The sequence below is a fragment of the Plecotus auritus genome (assembly GCF_963455305.1).
Source record: "Plecotus auritus genome assembly, chromosome: 2".
Taxonomy (NCBI): Eukaryota; Metazoa; Chordata; class Mammalia; order Chiroptera; family Vespertilionidae; genus Plecotus; species Plecotus auritus.
In genome coordinates, this window is record NC_137771.1 from 64795681 (window position 1) to 64817959 (window position 22279).

At 41.1% G+C, this 22279-nt stretch overlaps 1 protein-coding gene across 1 annotated transcript in view; it reads left to right on the top strand.

Moving 5' to 3' along the window:
• Window positions 1–22279, top strand: part of SPATA1 (spermatogenesis associated 1) — a gene marked incomplete at its 5' end in the record, with an annotated part of 31136 nt that continues 8857 nt past the window's right edge. The window contains 4 exons of the mRNA XM_080654640.1: window positions 1–102; window positions 16566–16569; window positions 16629–16661; window positions 17355–17447. Of these exons, the coding sequence (XP_080510766.1) occupies window positions 1–102; window positions 16566–16569; window positions 16629–16661; window positions 17355–17447 (232 nt within the window). The remainder of the gene's footprint in view (window positions 103–16565; window positions 16570–16628; window positions 16662–17354; window positions 17448–22279) is intronic.

Here is a 22279-nt window from a genome sequence, read left to right on the forward strand (position 1 = left end):
ATGAAGAAAGGTAAAAAATCCCACAAAATTCCAATTGATAATTACCCCATTCAGACATTGGTGAATTTGTCCCTCAATCCAAGTCAACCTTCCTTATCAGAGGTAAGAAAATATTTTTATACTAAAATATACGAAAAATTTGCTAATCTTGGGGAAAAAATTTTTAATTTTTTTTATTGATTTTAGAGAGAGAGGAAGGGGAGAGAGAGAGAGAGAGAAACATTGATGAGGGAAAGAAACATTGCTCGGTGGTGCCTCCTGCCTACTTGGGATTAAGCCAGAAACCTGGGCATGTGCCCTGACCAAGAATCAAACTAGCAATCTTTTGGTGCATGTGATGACACTCAACCACTGAACCACACCAGCCAGTGCCTTTGAATAATTTTGATAAAGCAAAAATATGGATTATATAAAGTGTTAGATATTCACTTTGAACTCAACTCTATGTATTCCTTTGTCTGATAATAGTACTTGTATCTCTAGCTCACTTCCTCTAAGTACCCTGATTATACTGGGACTACAATCATCTGTTTTTTGTTTGTTTGTTTTTATTCCTTTCAATGCCATCCATAACTGGCTTAAATACTGTAGAGCAGTCTTGATCACTCTCTGGCACATGTTTTGACTCCTTGCCCCTCTCTCTTTTCATTATACTCGTTAGCAAAACAAATAAGCTGATTAATCCATTTCTATACCTATACCTACAGCAGAGCATGGCTGGAGAAAACTATATCAGCATAAGGACTATAACTCACTTTATTTTTTATTTTTATTTTTTTAATTTTACCATTTATTTACTTATTTATTTATTTTTAGTGTCCAATCTCTTTTAGTACAGAAAGGGTGTAGTAAAAATGCATCCATGTGCCCAGGCCCTTGGGGTGGCCCAGAGCAGTCAGTCCCTCCACAGGTTCTTCTTTCTTTTTCATCTTAGCCTTTATTTTCTCTATCTTCAAATGATGCCTTTCTATTTAGTATTTTTTTCTTTTTCAAAAAAACGATCTTAAATATAATGTTACATGCAATAAACACCAATTATTTAAGAAAAAATGATCTTACACATATTACATACAATAAACATTAATATTTCAAGGATAAAAAGATTTTAAGTATAACAATATTACCAAAACTGTACTAACATAGTATGATATCACAAAAGTTGTAGGAAATATTAAAAATCTGCAAATAACAGGATTACTTCTAGTATATTTTCCTCCCTCTGGCTCTATTTTTGTTCATCAGTTTCTGTTGTTCGTTATATTCCACAAATGTGTGAGATCATATAATATTTATCTTTCTCCCACTGGGTTATTTTGCTTAGCATGATGCTTTTAAAGTCTATTTTGTCAGATATGAGTATTGCAACTCCAGCTTTTTTTTTTCTTTTCCATTTGCATGGATAATTTTTTTCCATCCCTTCACTTTCATCCTGTGTGTCTTTTGTTTTGAGGTGGGTCTCTTGTAGACAACATATTGTTGGGTCATGTTTTTGTATCCATTTGGCTACCCTACACCTTTGATTAGAGCTTTTAATCCATTTACACTTAGGGTTGTTATTGAGAGGTACTTATTTATAGCCATTTTAATTATGTTTGGCTAGGTTTCTCTCTCTGTTTCTTCTCCTCAGCAATCCCTTTAGCATTTCTCATAATACTGGCTTGGTGGTGATGAACTCCTTTAGCCTTTTTTTTTTTTTTTGTCTGAGAAGCTCTTTATTTGACCATTATTTTGAATGATAGCCTTGCTGGATATAGTAATCTTGGTCTCAGATCCTTGCTTTCCATTACCTTGAATACTTCATGCCATTCCCTTCTGGCCTGTAGAGTTTCTGATGAGAAATCAGGTGTCAGCCTTATGGGAACTCCTTTGTAGGTAACAGTTTTCTTTTCTCTTGCTGCCTTTAAGATTCTCTCTTTGTCTTTAATTTTTGGCATTTTAATTATGATGTGTCTGGGCATGGGTCTGTTTGGGTTCTTCTTGTTTGGGGTTCTCTGTGCCTCCTGAACTTGTGTGACTTTTTCCTTTACCAGGTTAGGGAAGTTTTCTACCATTATTTCTTCAAACACATTCCCTATTCCTTTCTCCCTTTCTGCCTCTTCTGGCACACCTACTATTCTAATATTGTTATGTTTCACATTGTCCCAGAGCTCCCTTAAGCTGTCCTGTTTTTTAATTGTTTTTTCTTTTTGGTTCTCTAATTGATATTTTCAACTCTGTCTTCTAATTCACTTATTCAATCCTCAGTTTCCCATAATCTGCTGTGTATTCCTTCCAATGTGTTCTTTATTTGTGTTATGTCATTCTTTATCTCAGACTGTTCTTTTTTCATAGTTACTGTATCTTTTTTCATACTGTTGAGCATTTTTACCATTATTACTCTGAACTCTGTTTCAGGTAAATTTCTTATCTCTGCTTCATTTATCTCTTCTGGAGAATTCACTAGTTCTTTCATTTGGGGGTTGTTCCTTTGTTTCTTCATTTTGGTGGTCTGTTTGGGTTTGTGACTATGTTTTAGGTAGATCCTCTATACCTCTCAATCTCTAGCGCAGGGCAGTGTTAAAGGCTGTTTCTGACTAATTGGATCAGGCAAAGACTCAAAGCCTCCAGAGACTGCCTCTGTCTATAGACTAATAGGATTCTGACTTGAATTGCCCCCAGGCAATTGTCCTCTGGAGTGGCAAGAGTTTTTTTCAACAGGGTGGGGTAGTTGCTTCTGCCTGGAGGCTAATTGTTACTTTTAATCTTTTAAGTGGCCTCAGGGCAAGGTGTTTTCCAATAGAGTGTGGCGACTGTCTTCCTCCCAGGCAAGGCAGATTATGTGGGAAAGATGTCCTCTCCTGTGTGGGGGAATGACTTAGCCCAGGAAATTTGGGGTGTCTGCCTTCTGAGCTCTATCCCCCAAGTCCCCAGTCCTGGCTTCTGCTCTCACAGCTCCAGTCCACTTCACCCTCCCTCTGCCAAAGTATAAGGTGGGTGGCTTCACAGGGAATTTTTGTGCATTGGCCCTTTAAGAGGGTGCGCCAACTTTCAGCTGCCACTCCCTGGCAGACAGTACCCACTACTTTTCACAACTAGATGTTATGTGGGTACCCTTCTCAGTTTGGTTTTCTCTGCTGGGAAGTCCACCTTCGGGATTAGATCCCAGAGTTTTCAGTGGCACACACCCCCACAGCTGAGATATCTCTCCAGGACTTCAGTAGCCGTCTGTGGGTGCCTGGCCAGCCCTTTCATGCCTCCACCCCTCCTACCAGTCTCTATGCAGTTTCCACCTTCAGTCTTTGTGTATCAGGGTTCTCTCCTGTGAGTTTTCCATTGATTATTCAGGAAGCCTTTTCATATTTCAGTTGTAATTCCAGCTTGTTCCTGGGAGCATGTCTGTGCAGCATCCTCCTACTCTGCCACCATTTTTAATCTATATCTCACTTTAAATTCATGACCATGAATCCCCAGTGGGACCTTTTGCTAGTAGGCAATCAAACTATCTTTCACTCATTCACTCTTCCATTGTTCTAGACAACTATTTCATTGCTTCACCCCATTTTTTCTTTAAAACAACTCCAAGCTTTTACTCCAATTCTCCAAGACTGCTATTTTTAAATTCACCTCTGCATTACTAAATCTATTGCTTAATTCTTATCCCACACATACTTAATATATCTGTGCACAACAGTTAACACTGTTGACCCCTCTCTTCCTTGATGTAATTCCTTTGTTTGGTTTTTAACATAAATATATCTTGGTTTTCCTCCTACCTTTTTTTGTTATTCATTCTCAGTCTTCTTTGCTGGGTTTTCTTCTCTCTTTTTTTAAGTATTATTATTTTATTTCAGAGAGGAAGGGAGAGAGAGATAGAAACATCTATGATTAGAGAGAATCATTGATTGGCTACCTCCTGCACGCCCCTGCTGGGGATTGAGCCTGCAATTCGGGCATGTGCCCTTGACTAGAATCTAACCTGGGACTCTTCAGTGCACAGGCCTATGCTTTATCCACTGAGCCAAAATGGCTAGGGCTTCTTCTTCCTGACTTTTAATATAGAAGAATTTCAGGGGCCGGCTCTTTGTTCTCTTCTCTATCTGCACTCATTCCTTGGTAATTTTATCCAGTCTAATAGCTTTAATACCAACTTTATGCTAAGGATTCCCAAATTAAATCCCCATCCCAGTCCTCTTTCCCAAACTCCAGATTCATATTTCAAGTGCTTAGCTTACTTATATCTCCACTTGCATGGCCAGCAGACATCTCAAACTTGACATGTATGAGATTGGCCTATGGATCTTTGCCCCTTCTCCAAAACCACTACTACCCATTCTTTTCTCCATATTAGGAGATGTCTAATCCATCCTTTCAGTATCTGAGGCCAAACACCTTGGACTCATACTCCACTCCTTTCTCAAACTTCACTACTAATGAATTGACTTGTAGCTTTCAGTGATAAAAATCTGACCACTTCTCATCACCTCTACTGCTAACATGTTGAACTGAGCCACCATCATCTCATTCTTGAACTATTCAAATAGCTTCATAATATTTTCCATTTTCTTGTCCCTTAAAGCCTGTTCTGTTACCCCTTTCGTAATTATTAAATACAGCAAAATTTGAAGTAGAGCATTTGGTGTGTCCTGATGTGAAACAATATGAAATACATGGCACCATTTATAAAATATTCTTGCCCCAGATAATTAATTTGTGTCGGATGAAGGCTATAGAGTTAACTGTTTCCAGGAGATAGCAGGATTGGAAAAATAAGTTAAATGACACCTTAAGGAGTTTATAAAGGAAATTCAGAATACAGAACATTTTGATAACTGGCCTGGTCTCTTAAAAGAGGGGGGGGAAAAAGCAGTCTGGGAAAAGTCTTCAAATTAAGATTTTTAAAAGACTTGACAAATGCTGTGTGTTCTCTTTGAATTCTAGATCAAAAATTTTTTTCTGAGGACAGTTGGACAATTGGGGAAATTTGAATATGGACTGGATATTAGTTGACATCAAGTAATTGTTAATTTTCTTAGATGTGAAAATGGTATTGTGATTATGTTATAGAAACCCTTAATTTTAGGGGAGGGATGCCAAAGTATTTAGGAGTATATTGTCTTGATGTCTGATTTACTTTGAATGGTTCAGAGAGAGAGGGAGAAAGTAATTGTGGCATAATGTTAACTTTTGAATCTAGATGGTAGGTATTTGGACATTCTTGGTATTATACCTTTTATTTGTATGTATATTTAGAATTTTTTATACTAAAACAACCTAATATATAAAAGGCCAGCATTGTAATGACCGATCACAACCAAAGGCTGACCAACCCAGAAGTCCTTCAGTCAGTGCTGGGTTGCAACCCAGCACTGACTGCCCAGAGCTGCAGTCTGGCAACCCAGCACTGACTGCCCAGGGAGCTGAGGCCCAGAGAGAGAGGCAGGGTCTGATCCGCAGCCTCAGTGGCAGCTGTTGGTCAGTACTTGCCTCTCTCTTTCTCTCCCTCTTTCTTTTTGAGCTTCGCCAGCAGCTGGGCTTTTCTTTCTCACCAGCCTCTGCGGGGGCTGCTGTTAAGCCCCGCCTCTCTGATCAGGTCCGGAGATGCTGACTGGCATAGAAACTGACCACTCAGAACTAAATGTGGGTGCTGTGAAGAACCAATGGCTGTCTAGGAGGTGGAGCTTTTGACGCTGACTGGCATTGGAACAGACCAATCAGAACCAAATCTGGGTGCTGTGGGGAACTAATGGCTGCCTAGGAGGCAGAGCTTTTGACACTGACTGGCATAGAAACCTACCAATCAGAACCAAATCTGGGTGCTGTGGGGAGCCAATGGCTGCCTAGGAGGCGGAGCTTTTGACGCTGGCATAGCAACCGACCAATCAGAACCAAATTGGCCAGCAGAGGAGGGCACTTGGGGGTGAGATCAGGCCAGCAGGGGAGGGCACTTGGGGGTGAGATCAGGCCGGCAGGGGAGGGCAGTTAGGAGTAATCAGGCTGGCAGGCAGGTGAGCAGTTAGGAGCCAGTGGTCCCAGATTGTGAGAGGAATGTTCAACAGCCGGGGATCAGGCCTAAACCAGCAGTCAGACATCCCCCAAGGGGTCCTCAAGTGGAGAGGGTTCAGGCTGAGCTGAGGAAACACCCCCTCCATGCATGAATTTTGTGCACCGGGCCTCTAGTAAAAATATAAAAGTCAGATATTTTCATGCTTCTATTAAAACCCTGTATTGACTTCCCATTTTGTGATGAAGACCTTAAATTGCCTGGAAGGCCCTATATAATTTGATCCTCATCCTCCTAATTTTTTTTATTTTATCTCCTCTTTCCCCTACATTCTATACTTTAATCATACTAGACAATTTCACCTTAAGGCCTTTGCTTTAGCTCTTTCTGGAGATCTTCCCTTCTACATCTTCCCTTGGCTAATTCCTTCTTTTCCTGAAAATCTTTACTCAGATTTCTCCTTTTCCATGAGACCTATCTGAACTATTCTTTTTCCTTCCCAATTTTTCTTACCCTGCTCTTACTTTTTTTTCCAAGTACTCATCACTTTCTAATAACTTATCGTTGTTTGATATTTATTGTTTATTGTCTATGTCCCTCACAGGATTAGGGTCTTGTCTGAGGCAGATGAGTCATTTTCCTTGGGTGCAAAATTTAAGGGTGGGGGGGGCACACAAATATTCAATAATTAAGGTAAATATTTTAATACTAGAGGGCCCGGTGCATGAAATTTGTGCATGAATGCAGTCTCGAGGCCTGGCCGGCGATCGAAGTGTGAGTGTCTGGTGTGGAAGGGCAGGTCCCAGCTGACCTCTGGGCCCTGGGCAGCACCTGGTCCCCTGGGCCCCCATGTGCCTCCCTCCGCCTGAGTCACAGCACCTGAATCCCCATGTGGAGATGCAGTGAGCACAGCTGAATGCTGTGGGCCGGGGTGCAGCGTAGACTTCTGGGCCACTCAGCAGCGCCACACACAAGCCTAGTGGGCAGCGCACTCTCTCCCGGCCTGCCTCACAGACCGGCTCCTGCACAAACCCACAGGGAGCCTGACCGGCCCCTCGGTCCCAGTGGTTGCAGCCTGGCTCACCTGGAAGAGGCCACGCAGGTGTGGGGCAGGCTCCACGCAGGCACCCAGCACCTGAGCATGGGGACTTCCCCAGCGCATGAGCCTTGGCATTGCAGGGGAGGGTAGCAGGGGGAGTGAGAGTGAGCTGCATTCTCACTGCACCTCCATCCCCATCACCCCTAACCCCAGGTAGCTGGCAAGAAGTCGCAGCATGTTGCCGACACCTGCCATGTTCCATGCTACTCCCTGGTGGTCAGTACACATCTTAGCAAGTGGTCAAATTCCCAGTCTCTAGGTCGAATTCCCAGTCGAACAACCATCCGAGGAGACAATTTGCATATTAGGCTTTTATTATATAGGATTAGAGGTCCGGTGCATGAAATTTGTGCATGGGGGTCCTCAGCCCAGCTTGCACCCTCTTGCAATCCAAGACCGCTGCTCCTAACTGCTTGCCTGCCTTCCTGCCTCATCGCCCCTAACCACTCTGCCTGCCTGCCTTATCACCCCTAACCACTTGCCTGTCTGCCTGATCACCTCTAACTGCCTCTGCCTGCCTGATCACCCCTAACCACTCCCCTGCCTGCCTCATCGCCCCTAACCACACGCCTGCCTGATCGCCCCTAACTACCTCTGCCTCAGCCCCCACCACTGTGGCTTTATCCAGAAGGACGTCTGGAAGGTTGTTTGGCTGTCCAGTCTAATTAGCATATTACACTTTTATTATTATAGATAATATTTTTTAAAGTAAACATTAATGCCAAAAAATCCATGATGAACAAGATATCAACATTTCCAATAGTACCATGCCTAACCATTTTAGAGCCTGAGAAAAAAATGGCAAAATATGTGCATATATACAATATACTAGTAGCCCTGTGCACAAATCCATGCACCAGTAGCTTTCTGCCGCCCTCCTGTAGCTCTCTGCCCACTGCCCCGCCCACCTGTAGCTCCCCCCACCTCCCCTCATAGCTTGCTGCCCTTCCCCCTCCTGTAGCTCTCTGCTCTCCCCCCTCCCCCCCCCCCCCCCCCCCCCCGCTTACCTGCTGCCCTGTCCCCTCCTGTAGCTCTCTGCCGCCCACTTGTAGTTCGCTGCCCCACCCTCCTGCAGATCTGTGATCCGGTCATTATGCAGTAGGTCATTATGCCTCACGGCGTAATAGATAATTAGCACATTCCTCTCCTATTTTTTTTTTAAATATATTTTATTGATTTTTTACAGAGAGGAAGGGAGAGGGATAGAGAGCCAGAAACATCGATGAGAGAGAAACATCGATCAGCTGCCTCCTGCACACCTCCCACTGGGGATGTGCCCGCAGCCAAGGTACATGCCCTTGACCGGAATCGAACCTGGGACCCTTCAGTCCGCAGGCCGATGCTCTATCCACTGAGCCAAACCGGTTTCGGCTCCTCTCCTATTATATAGTATTTTTTAAAAGTATTTTAATTTTTTATTTAATTTTTTTTTTTTTGAGAGAGAGAGGAAGGGACAGAGAGAGAGAAAGGGAGAAAGAGACATGTGAGAGAGAAACATTGTTGCCCTCCGACCAGGGATTGAACCGGAAACCTGGGTATATGCCCTGATCAGCAATCAAACCCATCACCTTTTGGTGCATCGGACAATGCTGCAACCAACTGAGCCACATCGACCATAGCTTGAACTCCCTTTTGATAACTTTTTTTTTGGGAGTAGCCTTTCAGAGATTTCTATTGGGTTGCCTGCCAAAGATTTCTAATTAGTGGGAATTTTTATGTCTATGTTTTGAACTGTAAATTTTATATTAGGAAGTCTTCTTTTTAGCGTGTTACTTTTTTTCTGTATGTCTGTTGCAGTTTCTAATTTATTTAGATTTCTATGTGTTATTTGTCACAAAGTTATTCTTATGTGAATATTAATATTACTACTTTTGCATTATGAAGTATTCTTCTTGGATTCATTTAATGCTTTTTTTTTTTTTTTTGGCCTAAATTCTCCCTTATTGCCTATCACTATTTGCTTTCTTTTTGTTTACTTATTTGTTATAAAACACTCCCTTCCCCCCCTCCCCCAATCTTTCCCACTTTTTTTTTTCAGCCTTTCTGTTTTAGGTATATTTTTTACATACAGTCTAGAGTTGGGTTTTGCTTTGTGAGTCAGTCTGAAAATCGTTTTTATTTAGTAGACAAGTTGCGTCTATTTACATCATTGATGGGACTGGTATGTTTGACAATGTCAGATTTGTCATTTTATTTTATTATATAGTTAGTGTGTATTATTATGTGGTTTATTTGCACTTTTACTTCCTCCTGGTATTAGAAAAGTTGTATTTTCATTATAGTGTTTTGTATTTTTGTTCTAGGATTCTTAATCATTCTTTTTCTTTTTTAATTTGATGATTCTGGTTTTGATTAGTTACCTCTAAAATTACCATCTGATTATTACATGTTACATTCAGGACAATAAAAAAAGTCACCTTTTCCACTCCTTTCTACTCTCATGTATTTTTAGTTGTGTCTTTTCTACTTTGTCAAATAATATAACATCTATGTACTTATATCTAGTTGTATTCTCCTCACCTCTGTTTTAGTCTCAGATCTAAAACTAAATATGTTCAAAATGTACTGCCAGTTCTTTTGCAGAATATTTTTCAATCATTGCCTAATTGGATTAATGCCTTAAGGGAAATGCTTTTAGTTTTCCCTGGTTGAGTATTATGTTAGCTATGGGTTTGTCATATATGGCCTTTAGTTTTTTATATTTTTAAAGAATTGTTAAAAAAAGAAAAAAGGAATTGTGACAGAGATTATATGTCACCCACAAAGCCTAAATTATTACTGTCTGGCCCTTTATCAACAAAGTTTGCTATTCCTGCTCTAGACCCTCGATACTTGGAGGATAGTTTGGCTATACCATCCTTGGCTTACACTTTTTTTCCCTTGAGTTTTTTTTTTTTTTTTTTTTTTTTAATGTTGTTCTACTGATATCTTGTTTTATGTTACTACTAGAGGCCCAATGCACGAAATTCGTGCAAGAGTAGGCCTTCCTTCCCCTGACTGCCAGCACCAGCTTCCCTCTGGCATCCGGGACCTGGGCTTCCCTCAGGCACCCAGGACCCAGGCTTCCCTCACAGCCCCAGCTTCGTCCAGAAGGTTGTCCTGAAGGACGTCCATGAGGACATCCAGTCTAATTAGCATATTATGCTTTTATTATTTTAGATTAATAAGTGTAACACCACCCTGATTCTTTTTTCTTTGTAAACCGGCTTGTGTGTTTCAGTCAGGAAGGCCAGAGGATTTCTTTAATATGTAATAATTTTACCAGGCTGTATCTCAGTTGAGAATTCTAGATCAAGTTTTTCTGGATACATAGTGGGCTCCTTCAGTATGAAAACCAGGACTTCTGTTTCAAGAATGTTTTCTAAAAGTAGAAAACACTTTATTTGTTTATTTGCTTGTGTGTGAGAGAGAGAAGAGAGAGACATTTAGCTGCGTTCTATATTTCCCCTACTGGGGATTGAGCCTGGGACCCAGACATATGCCCTGACAGGGAAACAAACCAGCAACCTTTCTGTGCATGTGATGATGCTCAACGAGCCACAGTGGTCAGGGCTAGAAAACACTTTATTTATTTATTTGTTTGTTTGTTTGTTTTAATCTTTATTGTTGAAAGTATTATCATGTCCCCCTCTTTTTCTCCACTGACTCCTTCTGGCCCACCCCCACCCCTGCCCCAGGCCTCCTTCACCACCCTATTATCTGTGTCCAGGGTTTACGCCTATATATATATCACTTCCCACCCACCCACCCACCCACCCACCCTTCCCTAGAAAACACTTTATTTTTTTTTAATCTTTATTGTTGAAAGTATTACATATGTCCCTCTTTTTCCCCCATTAACCCCCTCCAAGAAAACACTTTAAATAGCAGGTCCATTCCATTGTTGTTGTTTGTTTCTGGGACAACACAATTAAGTATTACTTTACTTTTTATAGCTGTTACTTTCTCTCTGACCTATTTTACTATTTTTTTGTGTGCTACACTGACAACTTTAATGTGAAAAAAAACTTTAGATTACATATTAGATAATAAATATGTAAATAATTAAAACAAAAGATATTTAATGTAAACTTTAGACACAGACCCTGATACATTTATTTCTAGAGCTGTCATAGATGATTAGACAAAACTAGCAACTGTGCTGGTCTAAACTGAAGCAGAAAAATGTAGCTAATGTGAAGCTTTAGGTCCAGTTTCTCTAAATTGTTATTACTAGTACTAGAGGCCCAGTGCATGAATTCGTGCAGGTGGGGTCTGGCCTGTCAGGTGGGGTCTGGCAGATCAGGCCTGGCCTGTCAGGAGGAGGAGATGGGGGAGGTTGGCCTGCTGGTCCGTCCCAATCAGGGCCGGGCGGCTGAGGGGAGGGCCGTGGGCAATTGGCTGGCGGGCCCTGCCCCCAATTGGGGTGGGGGAGGCTGATCCGGGGTCAGTGGCTGGGAGAGGAGGTCAGTGGCTGGGAGGTTGGCCAGCCAGCCCCCCCCCCATTGTTGGGTGTGGGGGGAGGTGATCAGGAGCTGGAGCTGGCTGGGGGGAGGGGTCATGGGCCAGTTGGGGTGGTAGGGGCTGATCAGGTGTGGGGCTGGCCATGGGGAGGGGCTGTGGACGGTGGGCTGGCCAGCCCCACCCTGAATAGGGTAAGGTGGGCCAATTGGGGGCCAGTGGCCGGGGGAGGGGCAATGGGTGGTTGGCTGGCTGGCCCTGCCCCTGATCAGGGTGGGAGGGCTGATCTGGGGTGGGGCTTGGCAGGGGGAGGGGCTTCAGGAGGTTGGCCGGCTGACCCTGCCCCCTATTGGGGTTGGGGAGTGATCAGGGGTGGAGCCGGCTGGGGGGAAGGGGCTGAGGGAGGTTGGTAGGCCGGCCCCACCCTCCATTGGGCCGGTTCACTGGCCACAGTGGGCGTCATAGCGACAGGTCGCTCCGGTCGTTCTGGCGTTCTGGTCACTGGCTTTTTATATATTTAGATTATTACTTTTAAAATTAAACTAATTGCAAATGTATGGAAACATTATAAAAATAATACAAAGAAGTTCCATATACCTTTTAACTTCATCTAGGTTCAACATTTGTTAGCATTTTACAATATTTGTTTTTTCACCTGTCTACTTTTTTTTCTGAATTAAATTGTAGACGACATACTCCTTTCTCCTTAAACATTTCTGCCTGTCTTCTGTGAACAAGAATTTTCTTTTACCAACCACAATACAGTGATCAAATTCAGAAAATGTAGCATTGATGCAATATGTAGAGTCCATATTTTATTTCTGTCAATTATCCCAATAATTTTCTTTTCTCCCTAGTGCAGAATCCAATCCAGATTCACATATCACATTTAGTTGTCATGTCCCTTTAATCTGGAACAGTTCCCCAGATTTTCTCTGCCTTTCATGATTTTGAGAGTTGTTCTGTAAACTATCCCTCTATGTGGGTATGATGTTTCCTCTGGATTATTCCCCCCAAACACACACATGTTATAGACATCTCTTTTTCTGTCTCCTTTTTAGTTCTACCGATTACTAAACATAGACACTTGTTTTCATGGGTGGATTGTTCACAACATAATAAACTTCTTTTATATTTTTTGTTTACATTGTTAAATCATATTACTTTAGTTTTTTATGGATCAATACTGAAGAATTTCAATAATTTAGAATTATATAAGAACAACAAGTGGATTCATTGAAAATACTTAAATTTACAGTTGGAATAAATTTTTTTTATCATTGTGTAAATACTTAAAAATAACTCTGTATAGCAAAATACAAATCATGGACTTATAAACCATCATATCTAGTGTAAGTCTGGCATTAATTACCAATTGCATCTTTCTAAAGCATCTATAAAACTTGAGCATGGAGAAATGAGGGCACTGTTTCTGTTTGTGAGGGTTTTCCTTTATCGTGCTGTCTTGATGTTGACCTTTCATGCTGGTTCCTTCCCTAATAATAGCTCACTGTTGGATTATATGGAGACTTGTGAGTACATAAAGTGAGAAGGTAAAGAACTAATTGTTAGAGAAAGATGAAACAACCTGAGAACAAACGGGTTATTAAGTACGTTTAATTTCAGGGAAGGTGGGGTGGGATAGGCATGGGTGGAAGGATTATGCTAAATATAGAAACAGACCTACATGAAACACACAGGAATATAATGTGCTAATTATGTAACAAAACATTCACCTCATTTAGCAGTATTTTAACCTCATGGTTCTCACAGTTACAGTATTTTTATCCCTATCAATATGCGTAACTGTTAGTTTATAAACTCTGAACATCATAATGCACATTTATTAATATTTGGAATATGTGTCAAGATCAAAGGCTGTTGCCCTTAATCATATACATATTTCTGATATATTTTTTCCTTTATTTTTATCACCATTTATCCCCCCTATATTTTACTATTTTCTTTATGTTTCATATTCTTTGCCCCTTTTATTTATATTCTCCATTATCCTTACTGTATGTTTAGTCATTTCTGTTCTTGGATAATTGCTAATTTATTCATTTCTGAGACAGTTTTGTTTTTTCTGTAATTTCTTCTGTTTGGCCAACTTCCATTTTACATATTTCTATTATTTTTCCATTTTTATTCTGAATTGTTAATTTATTATGATATTTGTTAATATCTGCAAAAACTTGCTTACTTATAATTTATTTAGATTAGGAGTGTTACATTTTTCTCTGCTTTATGGCTTCCTGTTTTATTTTGTTTTGGTTTAGTTATCAGTTTTGATGGTTTTTAAAAATTAACTGGATGCTAGATTGTTTTGTAGATGTTGTTCACGTTTACTTGTGTTGGATTTTCTTTATCAGTAATAACAGGTGTTCATGTAGAGGAACAGAGTGGTATTTTGGTGGCTTTTCTGCTTAGGTTATGAGCGCCCTCTTCTGTTGATATGGCAAAATGCAGTTGGGGGAAGGGGTCTGTTTTCTTTGGGGGTTTTATTTTTTTCTTCTTTTTTTCATTAAAAATTTTTAATTAATTATTTATTGTTGAAAGTATTACATATATCCTCCTTTCTCCCCCATTGACCCCTTCCAACCCACTCCTGTCCCCCGTCCCAGGCTTTCACCACCCTATTGTCTGTGTCCAAGAGTTATGCTGTATTTTGTTTTTTGTTTTTTGTTTTCTCTCTACTAATTTTATTCCACAGAGCTCTTATCTTAGTCACTTTCTTCTTTTCTCTTACCATCTAGGCCCAAAGGAATACCTCTCATTTTTGAAGCATTTTCCTCTCAGAAGCTATGTCTTCCCATGATTACTACCTCTAGCCCCCTACATTCTATAAGCTTCTTTCTTCTACATTCCTCATAGAAAGTGTTCCAATTAGATCTTATTATTATTTCTGTACTGCATGGGAGTGGCCTCTTATTCCAGACAAAACTATGGTTGATATTTACTGTGTTTGTCTGCTCGTTGTCAACTGAGGGTCATTGGCATCAGTTCAATGCCAACAGGAATCTCCAATTTGGGCTGTGGTAAAAAGGAAACTTTATTCAGAGCAAAACAGCTCAATTGTGATACATCAGGGCTGTATCCTGGGGCCAGATCCCTGTCCAAGTAGACAGCTTTGCTCTGCTCCTTGCTGTTCCACTCTGCTCTGTTCCTTGCCAGTCTGCTCTGCCCTTTGTTGGTCTGTTTTGCTTTGCTCTGGTGCTACATCTGTTTTAGCTCAGCCAGGAAAACAGTCTTCTTTCAGTCTTAGCACTTTCCTGATTGGTGAGAATGGAGCTGCTGTGATTGGTCTGTGAAGATGTTGAGGGAAGGGGGGGGGGCGGAGAATATAGCTGAGCAGCTCTGATTGGATGGGGAAAGCCTCAGTCCTATTGGTTGAAATAGGGTTCCAGGAACTCCCTTGTAAGGGCTGGCTCAGATGGCAGAAACAGCAGGCAGGCAGTTCAGTGCAGAGGTAAATTGTTCAGTGCAGAAGTCTCCATGAAATGCAGTTTGTGTGAGAGGCCCCTGTGTACAATTGGCTGCTAGGGTCTGTATTTTTAGAATGTGAGCCCAGTAGGCCATTAGGAGCCCTTCTTAATAGGCACCTTCTTTCTCAGGTTCAGGTAGTTCTCTCTAATGTATAGTCACATCTGACTCAGCTCAGTTGTCGGCTCCTGAACACACTATGCTGCTGGTCTAGGGTGTTTATTTCCCCACTTGCACATAAATTAAAGCATGTGTAAATTAAAGGGTTCTGCGTCCTAGTTATGCTGTAGACATAAATTATGGTTGGTTTTATTTGCTTCCTTTTTATAGTAGTTGGGAGGATGCATGGAGAGATTATAATTTAGGCAGTTACCATTATCCTGTGAGAACCTGGCTTTTATAAGTTAATAAAATAAAATAACATAAATTTGAAAAAGAATAATCAAACAGAGTAGTAGTAAGTGCTTAATAACGATTAAGTAGTACCTAATAATTTACAGAAATAAAAAAAAAACTAGCAGAATTAAAACAATTCAAGATCTATAAAGTGGCAGTGGGAGAAACAACATCATTGGAAAGGCTTGAAGTAGTTTATCAAAAATGGGCTGAGCCCAGCCAGTGTGGCTCAGTGGTTGAGCATCAATTATGCACCAGGAGATCATGGTTCAATTCCTGGTCAGGGCACATGCCCAGGTTGTAGGCTCAATCCCTAGTGTGGGGTGTGCAGGAGGCATCCAATCAATGATTCTCTCTCATCATTGATGTTTCTATCTCTCTCTCCCTCTCCCTTCCTCTCTGAGATCAATAAAAATGTATTTTAAAAATGGACAGAAACACAAAAATCAGGAAAGATAAAGGTGATACAGAAGAGAAAATATGTGAAAACAAAATGTATGCTAAACTTTGAAAATGTTATAGACACATTAAGCAGATATAGATGATCAAAATTGACTCAAAATGAAAAAAAAAATCACTAGCCATCTTAGAAAAAAATATATATATATTAAAGAAGTAACTAAGATCAGACATCTTGGAAGGAAATCACGTTTAGAAAGCAATATGGATTTTTTTAAATTAAACACATTTCTCATATTTTTAAAAATATATATTTTATTGATTTTGTACAGAGAGGAAGGGAGAAGGATAGAGAGTTAGAAACATCGATGAGAGAGAAATATTGATCAGCTGCCTCCTGCACCCCCTCACCCCCGCCAACTGGGGATATGCCCGCAACCAAGGTACATGCCCTTGACCAGAATCGAACCTGGGAACCTTCAGTCCACAGGCCGACGCTCTATCTACTGAGCCAAACCAGTTAGGGCACAATATGAATTTTTTAAAATTTTACATTTGGAGTCACTGTGTATAATGTCCAAGTAATAGTGGAATAGAGAAGCTGCAGCACAAGAGTCTATAGGTATAAATACATATAAGTAAAAAAAAAAAACACCATGTAAGTAAAAAAAAAAAGCATTGCTGTTGTACATTATCAAATGCTTACAGATGGGGGGAAAATAATGTGTCACCACACCAAATATTACTGATTTTCATGTTTTCTTTCAGATAGGTAAAAAAGAGTACATCACCTCCCCAGCTCTTATTGATTTTCCTTCACTTCCTTTCCAGGAATAACTGAAATCTCTTTATTACAGATTGAGAGTAAGTGTGATGACACCATAAGTATAGATGATTCTGTGAGATAGAGTTAAATGATGTTAATGGGGAATTATTGCATGATGAGTAACAAGTTTCAGTTTGGAAAGTTTAAATAAAAGTTCCAGAAATGGATGGTGGTGATGGCTGCATAACATTGTAAATGTATTTAATGCCATTGAACTGTACACTAAAAATAGTTAAAATGGTAATTTTATTATGTATATTTTACCAAAAAAAGTTATATTATTTTAAAGTATATAAATTTTATGTTAATTAGAGCATATGTTTAATAACTAAATGATTTTTGCTTTTAAAAATATAATCTAAAATTTACATTTTTTGATGTAAGATTTAAGTATAATAATTTTGGGGCCAAGATAAATTTACCAAAAGAATTAAACCAAGACATAAAACTACTTGATCTTTACCTGATTTTACACATATATGTAAATGCAGATGGGACATATTGTATTCTTCACATATATGTAAATCCCCTTATGTATCACTCTTAGAAAGTGAAATGACTCCTCATTGTTTTCCATAGGGGCAAATACTATATTGCAGGAAGAAAAATAAAATTTTGGGTAAAATTTATTCTTATTGTTTAAGCACTTTTAAGTTTTACACACTATATTTTAGGAAATGCACCATTTTTTAGCTTTTCGAGATTGATGAATATGGGTTATAATATTTTAGGAGAGAAGATCACCAAACAAATTAAACAAGTAAAGGAAGAAAGACAATATCTGGAAACGATAAGAAACGAATTAATATCGAAGAAATATCATGGTAAAGTTTATTACATATCTTTTATCACTGTAAAAAACTTAAGTTTTACAGAATTTATGCTTCGTAATACTTTCTGTTTTACTGTTATAGTTTAAATGGTACAGTTGATATAATTTAATACAGAAAACATGAAATCATTGTTCAACTCTTTATGTAGGGTGTTTTTAAATTAAAATTCAAGTATTTTTCATAAGTGACATTCATTTATTTATTCATTCTTCTATTTGTTTACTAAATAAGTAGTAAGTACTTACTGAACTTAGCTACTGTTAAAGGGGTTGAGGAGATACTAATAAGCAGGAACAACTTTGTCCCTGCCCTCAAAGAGCTTACAGTCTGAGGGGGAAATGATAATCAAGTTAAGCAGTAATGATACATCCTGATGAATCCTATCTAATAAAAGAGTAATATGCAAATTGACCGTCACTCCAAGACACAAGATGGCTGCCCCCATGTGGACACAAGATGGCCACCACAAGATAGCCTGCAGGGGAGGGCAGTTGTGGGCAGTTAGGGGTGACCAGGCTGGCAGAGGAGGGCAGTTGGGGAGGGACCAGGCCTGCAGTGGAGGACAGTTGTGGGGGACCCAGGCCTGCAGGGGAGGGCAGTTCAGGGGGACCAGGCATGCAGGGGAGGGCAGTTGTGGGTGATCAGGCCAGCAGGGAGGGCAGTTAGGAGTGACCAGGCTGGCAGAGGAGGGAAGTTGGGGGCAATCAGGCCATCAGGGAGGGCAGTTAGGGGTGACCTGGCCAGCAGAGGAGGGTAGTTGGGAGGGACGAGGCCTGCAGGGGAGGGCAGTTGTGGGCAAACAGGCAAGCAGGGAGAGTAGTTGGGAGGGACCCAGGCCATCAGGGGAGGGTAGTTGTGGGTGATCAGGCCATCAGGGAGGCCAGTTAGGGGTGACCAGGCTGGCAGAGGAGGGAAGTTGGGGGAGACCAGGCCTGCAGGGAGGGCAGTTAGGGGTGACTGGGCTAGCAAAGGAGGGCAGTTGGGGGAGATCAGGCCAGCAGGGGAGGGCAGTTGTGGGTGATCAGGGAGGGCAGTTAGGGGTGACCGGGCTAGCAAAGGAGGGCTGTTGGGGGAAACCAGGTCTGCAGGGGAGGGCAGTTGTGGGCAATCAGGCCAGCAGAGAGGGCCATTAGGGGTGACCAGGCCAGCAGAGGAGGGCAATTGGGGGAGACCAGGCCTCAGGGGAGGGCAGTCCTAGGGGGACCTGGCCTGCAGGAAAGGACAGTTAGGGGTGACCAGGCCAGCAGGGGAGGGCCAGCCGGGGAGCAGTTAGGCATCGATCAGGCTGGCAGGGGAGTGGTTAGGGGTGATCAGGCTGGCAGGAAGAAGTGGTTAGGGGCAGTCAGGCAGAGGCAGGCGAGCGGTTGGGAGCCAGCAGTCCTGGATTGTGAGAGGGATGTCCGACCTTCCATTTAGGCCTGATCCCGGTGGGAATGGGCCTAAAGGGGTGGTCGGACATCCCTCAAGGGGTCCCAATTGGAGAGGGTGCAGGCTGGGCTGAGGGGCACACACAGCCCCGCTCCCGTGCATGAATTTTGTGCACCGGGCCTCTAGTACTCTGATAAAGGAACTATAGAACTCTATGCATAGGATTACAGAATAAGAACACCTAAATTAGATGGAAAAGATAAGAACCACTTCCAGGAAAAGGTGTGCTAGAATTTAAAATCTGTGCTCTCAGATGCAAGCCTTCAGGTTTGTTTTCCCCTCTGCCATCCACATCTGCTTCTCCTACCTTCTTCTATCCCCTTCTTCCCAGTTAACCTGGCTATTTCTTACTAATCATTCAATCTCAGTTTAAATATCATTTCAGAAGCCTTGATTTCCTTAGTCTCCTCAAGGTGCTTATTTTTCTGGTATTTGTGTCTGTCTGCTTTGCTAAAGGGAATGAATGAATGAATGAATGAATGAATGAATGAATGAGAGAATTAGGTATAAGAAGTAGGTAGTTTTCTTGCAATAGAAATAGAAATAGTTGTTAGAACTGGTGGAAGTGGAAAAATGAGCCAGGGTGGAGAAAGTATAGGATAATGGTTTGAGAGATGTTTAATTATTTTAGAGTCCTGCATTTTGGGTTGTACTTGAGAATTATAAGTGTAACAGGTTTATTTCGAATTAACTGGTTTTAGGATTCTCAATTTACAGCAAAATTATTGATTCCATACAAGAATTGACTGAACATTATAGACAATGTCAGGAGATATTCCTGAAAGTTTTATCTCTTAATATTAAAATGTTATCCTGGAAGTGCTGGCAATGACTCAGCTTTGTTGTACTTTAAATGAGCAATTTTATTAGACAGATTCAAACAATGGACTAGAACTCAAAAGATTGATTGTAATACTAGATCAATCTTTTACGTAAGTAAGCAAGTTATTTCTACTCTTTGTTCCTTACTCTCTCTGTTTATAAAATGAGAATCATCAATCACTTTCTATTTCAACAGGAATGTTTCAAGTTTAAGGCATGTATCAGCCATCAAATATTTTTTATGCCTACTATGTGCTTCAATTCCCAGCATTGTTTTAAATACTGAGGATACAGCATTAAATGAGACCCTTCCCTTAAGGAGCTTGCTTCTAAAGGGGTGGGGATCCCTAACTGGTTTGGCTCAGTGAATAGAGCCTTGGCCTGTGGACTGAAGGGTCCCAGGTTCCATTCTGGTCAAGGACATGTACCTTGGTTGCGGGCACATCCCAGTAGGGGGGTGTGCAGGAGGCAGCTGATCAATGTTTCTAACTCTCTTATCCCTCTCCCTTCCTCTCTGTAAAAAATCAATAAAAATATATTTTAAAAAATGAAAATAAATAAAGGCATGGGAAGCAGGCAATAAACAAATAAGTAAGACAATATCAGCTGCTGAACAGAACTGAGAAGTCATTTGGTTTGCTCTAGCTGGTTTGGCTCAGTGTTGGCCTGGGGAGTAAAGGGTCCCGGGTTTGATTCTCATCAGTGCCTGGGTTGCGGGCTCGATCCCCAGTAGGGAGCGGGTAGGAGGCAGCCGATCAGTGATTCTCTCTCATCATTGATGTTCCTCTCTCTCTCTCCCTCTCCCTTCCTCATTGAAATAAATAAAAATGTAAATAAATAAGTAAATAAATAAATAAATAGTGATGGGGCAGGAGAGATACTTTAGCTAGGGTTTCCAAGAGCAGCATTTCTATGAAGATATTATTAAGATTTAATTATTAAGGTGGCAAGTATGTAAAGAGATAGGGGAAAAAGAGCAGGAACAGAAGGTACACTAAATGTGAAGGTCTGGAGATAGGGATGAGCTTTCAGTCTTAGGACCTAAAATCAGGCCAGTGGCTGGAGTGCAAAAAATAAGGAGAAATGTAGAGGGAGATAACATCAAAAGTTCAGCAAGGAACAGATGGGTCAATTCAAGGAGTTTGGATTTTATTCTAAGTTAGGTGAGAATCCATTGGAAGATTTTTTTCAGCTAGGGATTCACATGATTTTAAAAATTTTAGAAAAATCACAATAACTGGCTTATGGAATAGCCTGGGACAAGAACAGAAGCAGAGAGACCAGTTACAAAGAAATGCCTACTACACAAGGCATAAGCATTAGATATAGGGCAAAAATTAAAATTTTGAATTAAGTTCCCATATAGTATGTAATTTTAATCAAACCACCATATAGACTTTTTTAATATGGGGTTTACATTTCTTTGCTAATCTAAAAAGACAAACATGAACATAATCTGGTATGCTAGCATGTAGTTTGTGTTGCTGTTAAGTTTGTACTTAGAATCTGATCAGTGCCAAAGCAGTTCTCTAGCTGGCAGAGTTAAATTTCTAATTAAGGATCTCAGGTTGAGAAATTCTACCCGACACCATTTTGGGTATATAGTTGGAATAATTTCGATAAAAGATTAATCAGAATCAGCTGATCACAAAATATGTCATTTTGGGGGATGAAAAAAATAAGGAAAAAAATCTGAAAAGGTATGTTATGCCTCTTTCTTTCATAGTTATAGTTATAAATAAAAGTAATGAAAATAAAAAATATATGCATTTTGCTATACATAGTATTTTTTAATACAGATTTTCCAGAAATAATTATAAACTTAAAGAAAAACTTAGTTGTGGTTTTTTGATTTATCACCATTTTACTATATTTGTAGATAAGTACTTTTACCCTATCCAATAAAGAGGGAATATGCTAATTGACCCTCATGCCGTCGCAAAGATGGTGGTGCCCACAGCCAATAATGATGGAATAGGCTAATTGACTGCCATGCCCTCAAAGATGGCCATGCCCACAGCCAATAAGGAGGGAATATGCTAATTGACTGTCCTGCCCTCAAAGATGACAGCACCCACAGCCAATAAGGGGGGAATATGCTAATTGACTGCCACACCCTTAAAGGTGGCAGCACCCACAGCTACAATATGGTGGCGCCCAGTCCCCTCAGTCCCCCAGCCGCCAGGGCCGGCTGGAGGAGCAGGCAAGCCTCGGATGGAGGCTTCCCAGCTACCCAAGGCCAGCCCAAGGGACGAACAAATGACTGAACAAGCAGGCTGCGTGGGGCTTAGTGAGGGATGACCAAACAACTGAACAGCAGGCTGCATGGGGCGACCAGGCTGGCAGGGGAGCTGTGAGGGGCAACCAGCCTGGCAGTGGGGGCAGTTGAGGATGACCAGGCCAGCATGGGGGGCTGTTAGGGGCAACCAGGCCAGTCGGGGGGAGGCAGTTGGGGGCGACCAGGCCGGTGGGGAGGTGCATTTGTGGGCCACCAGGCCAGCAGGGGAGGGCAGTTGGGAGGCAATTAGGTTGGCAGGGGGGCAGTGAAGGGTGACTAGGCCAGCTGGGGGGGA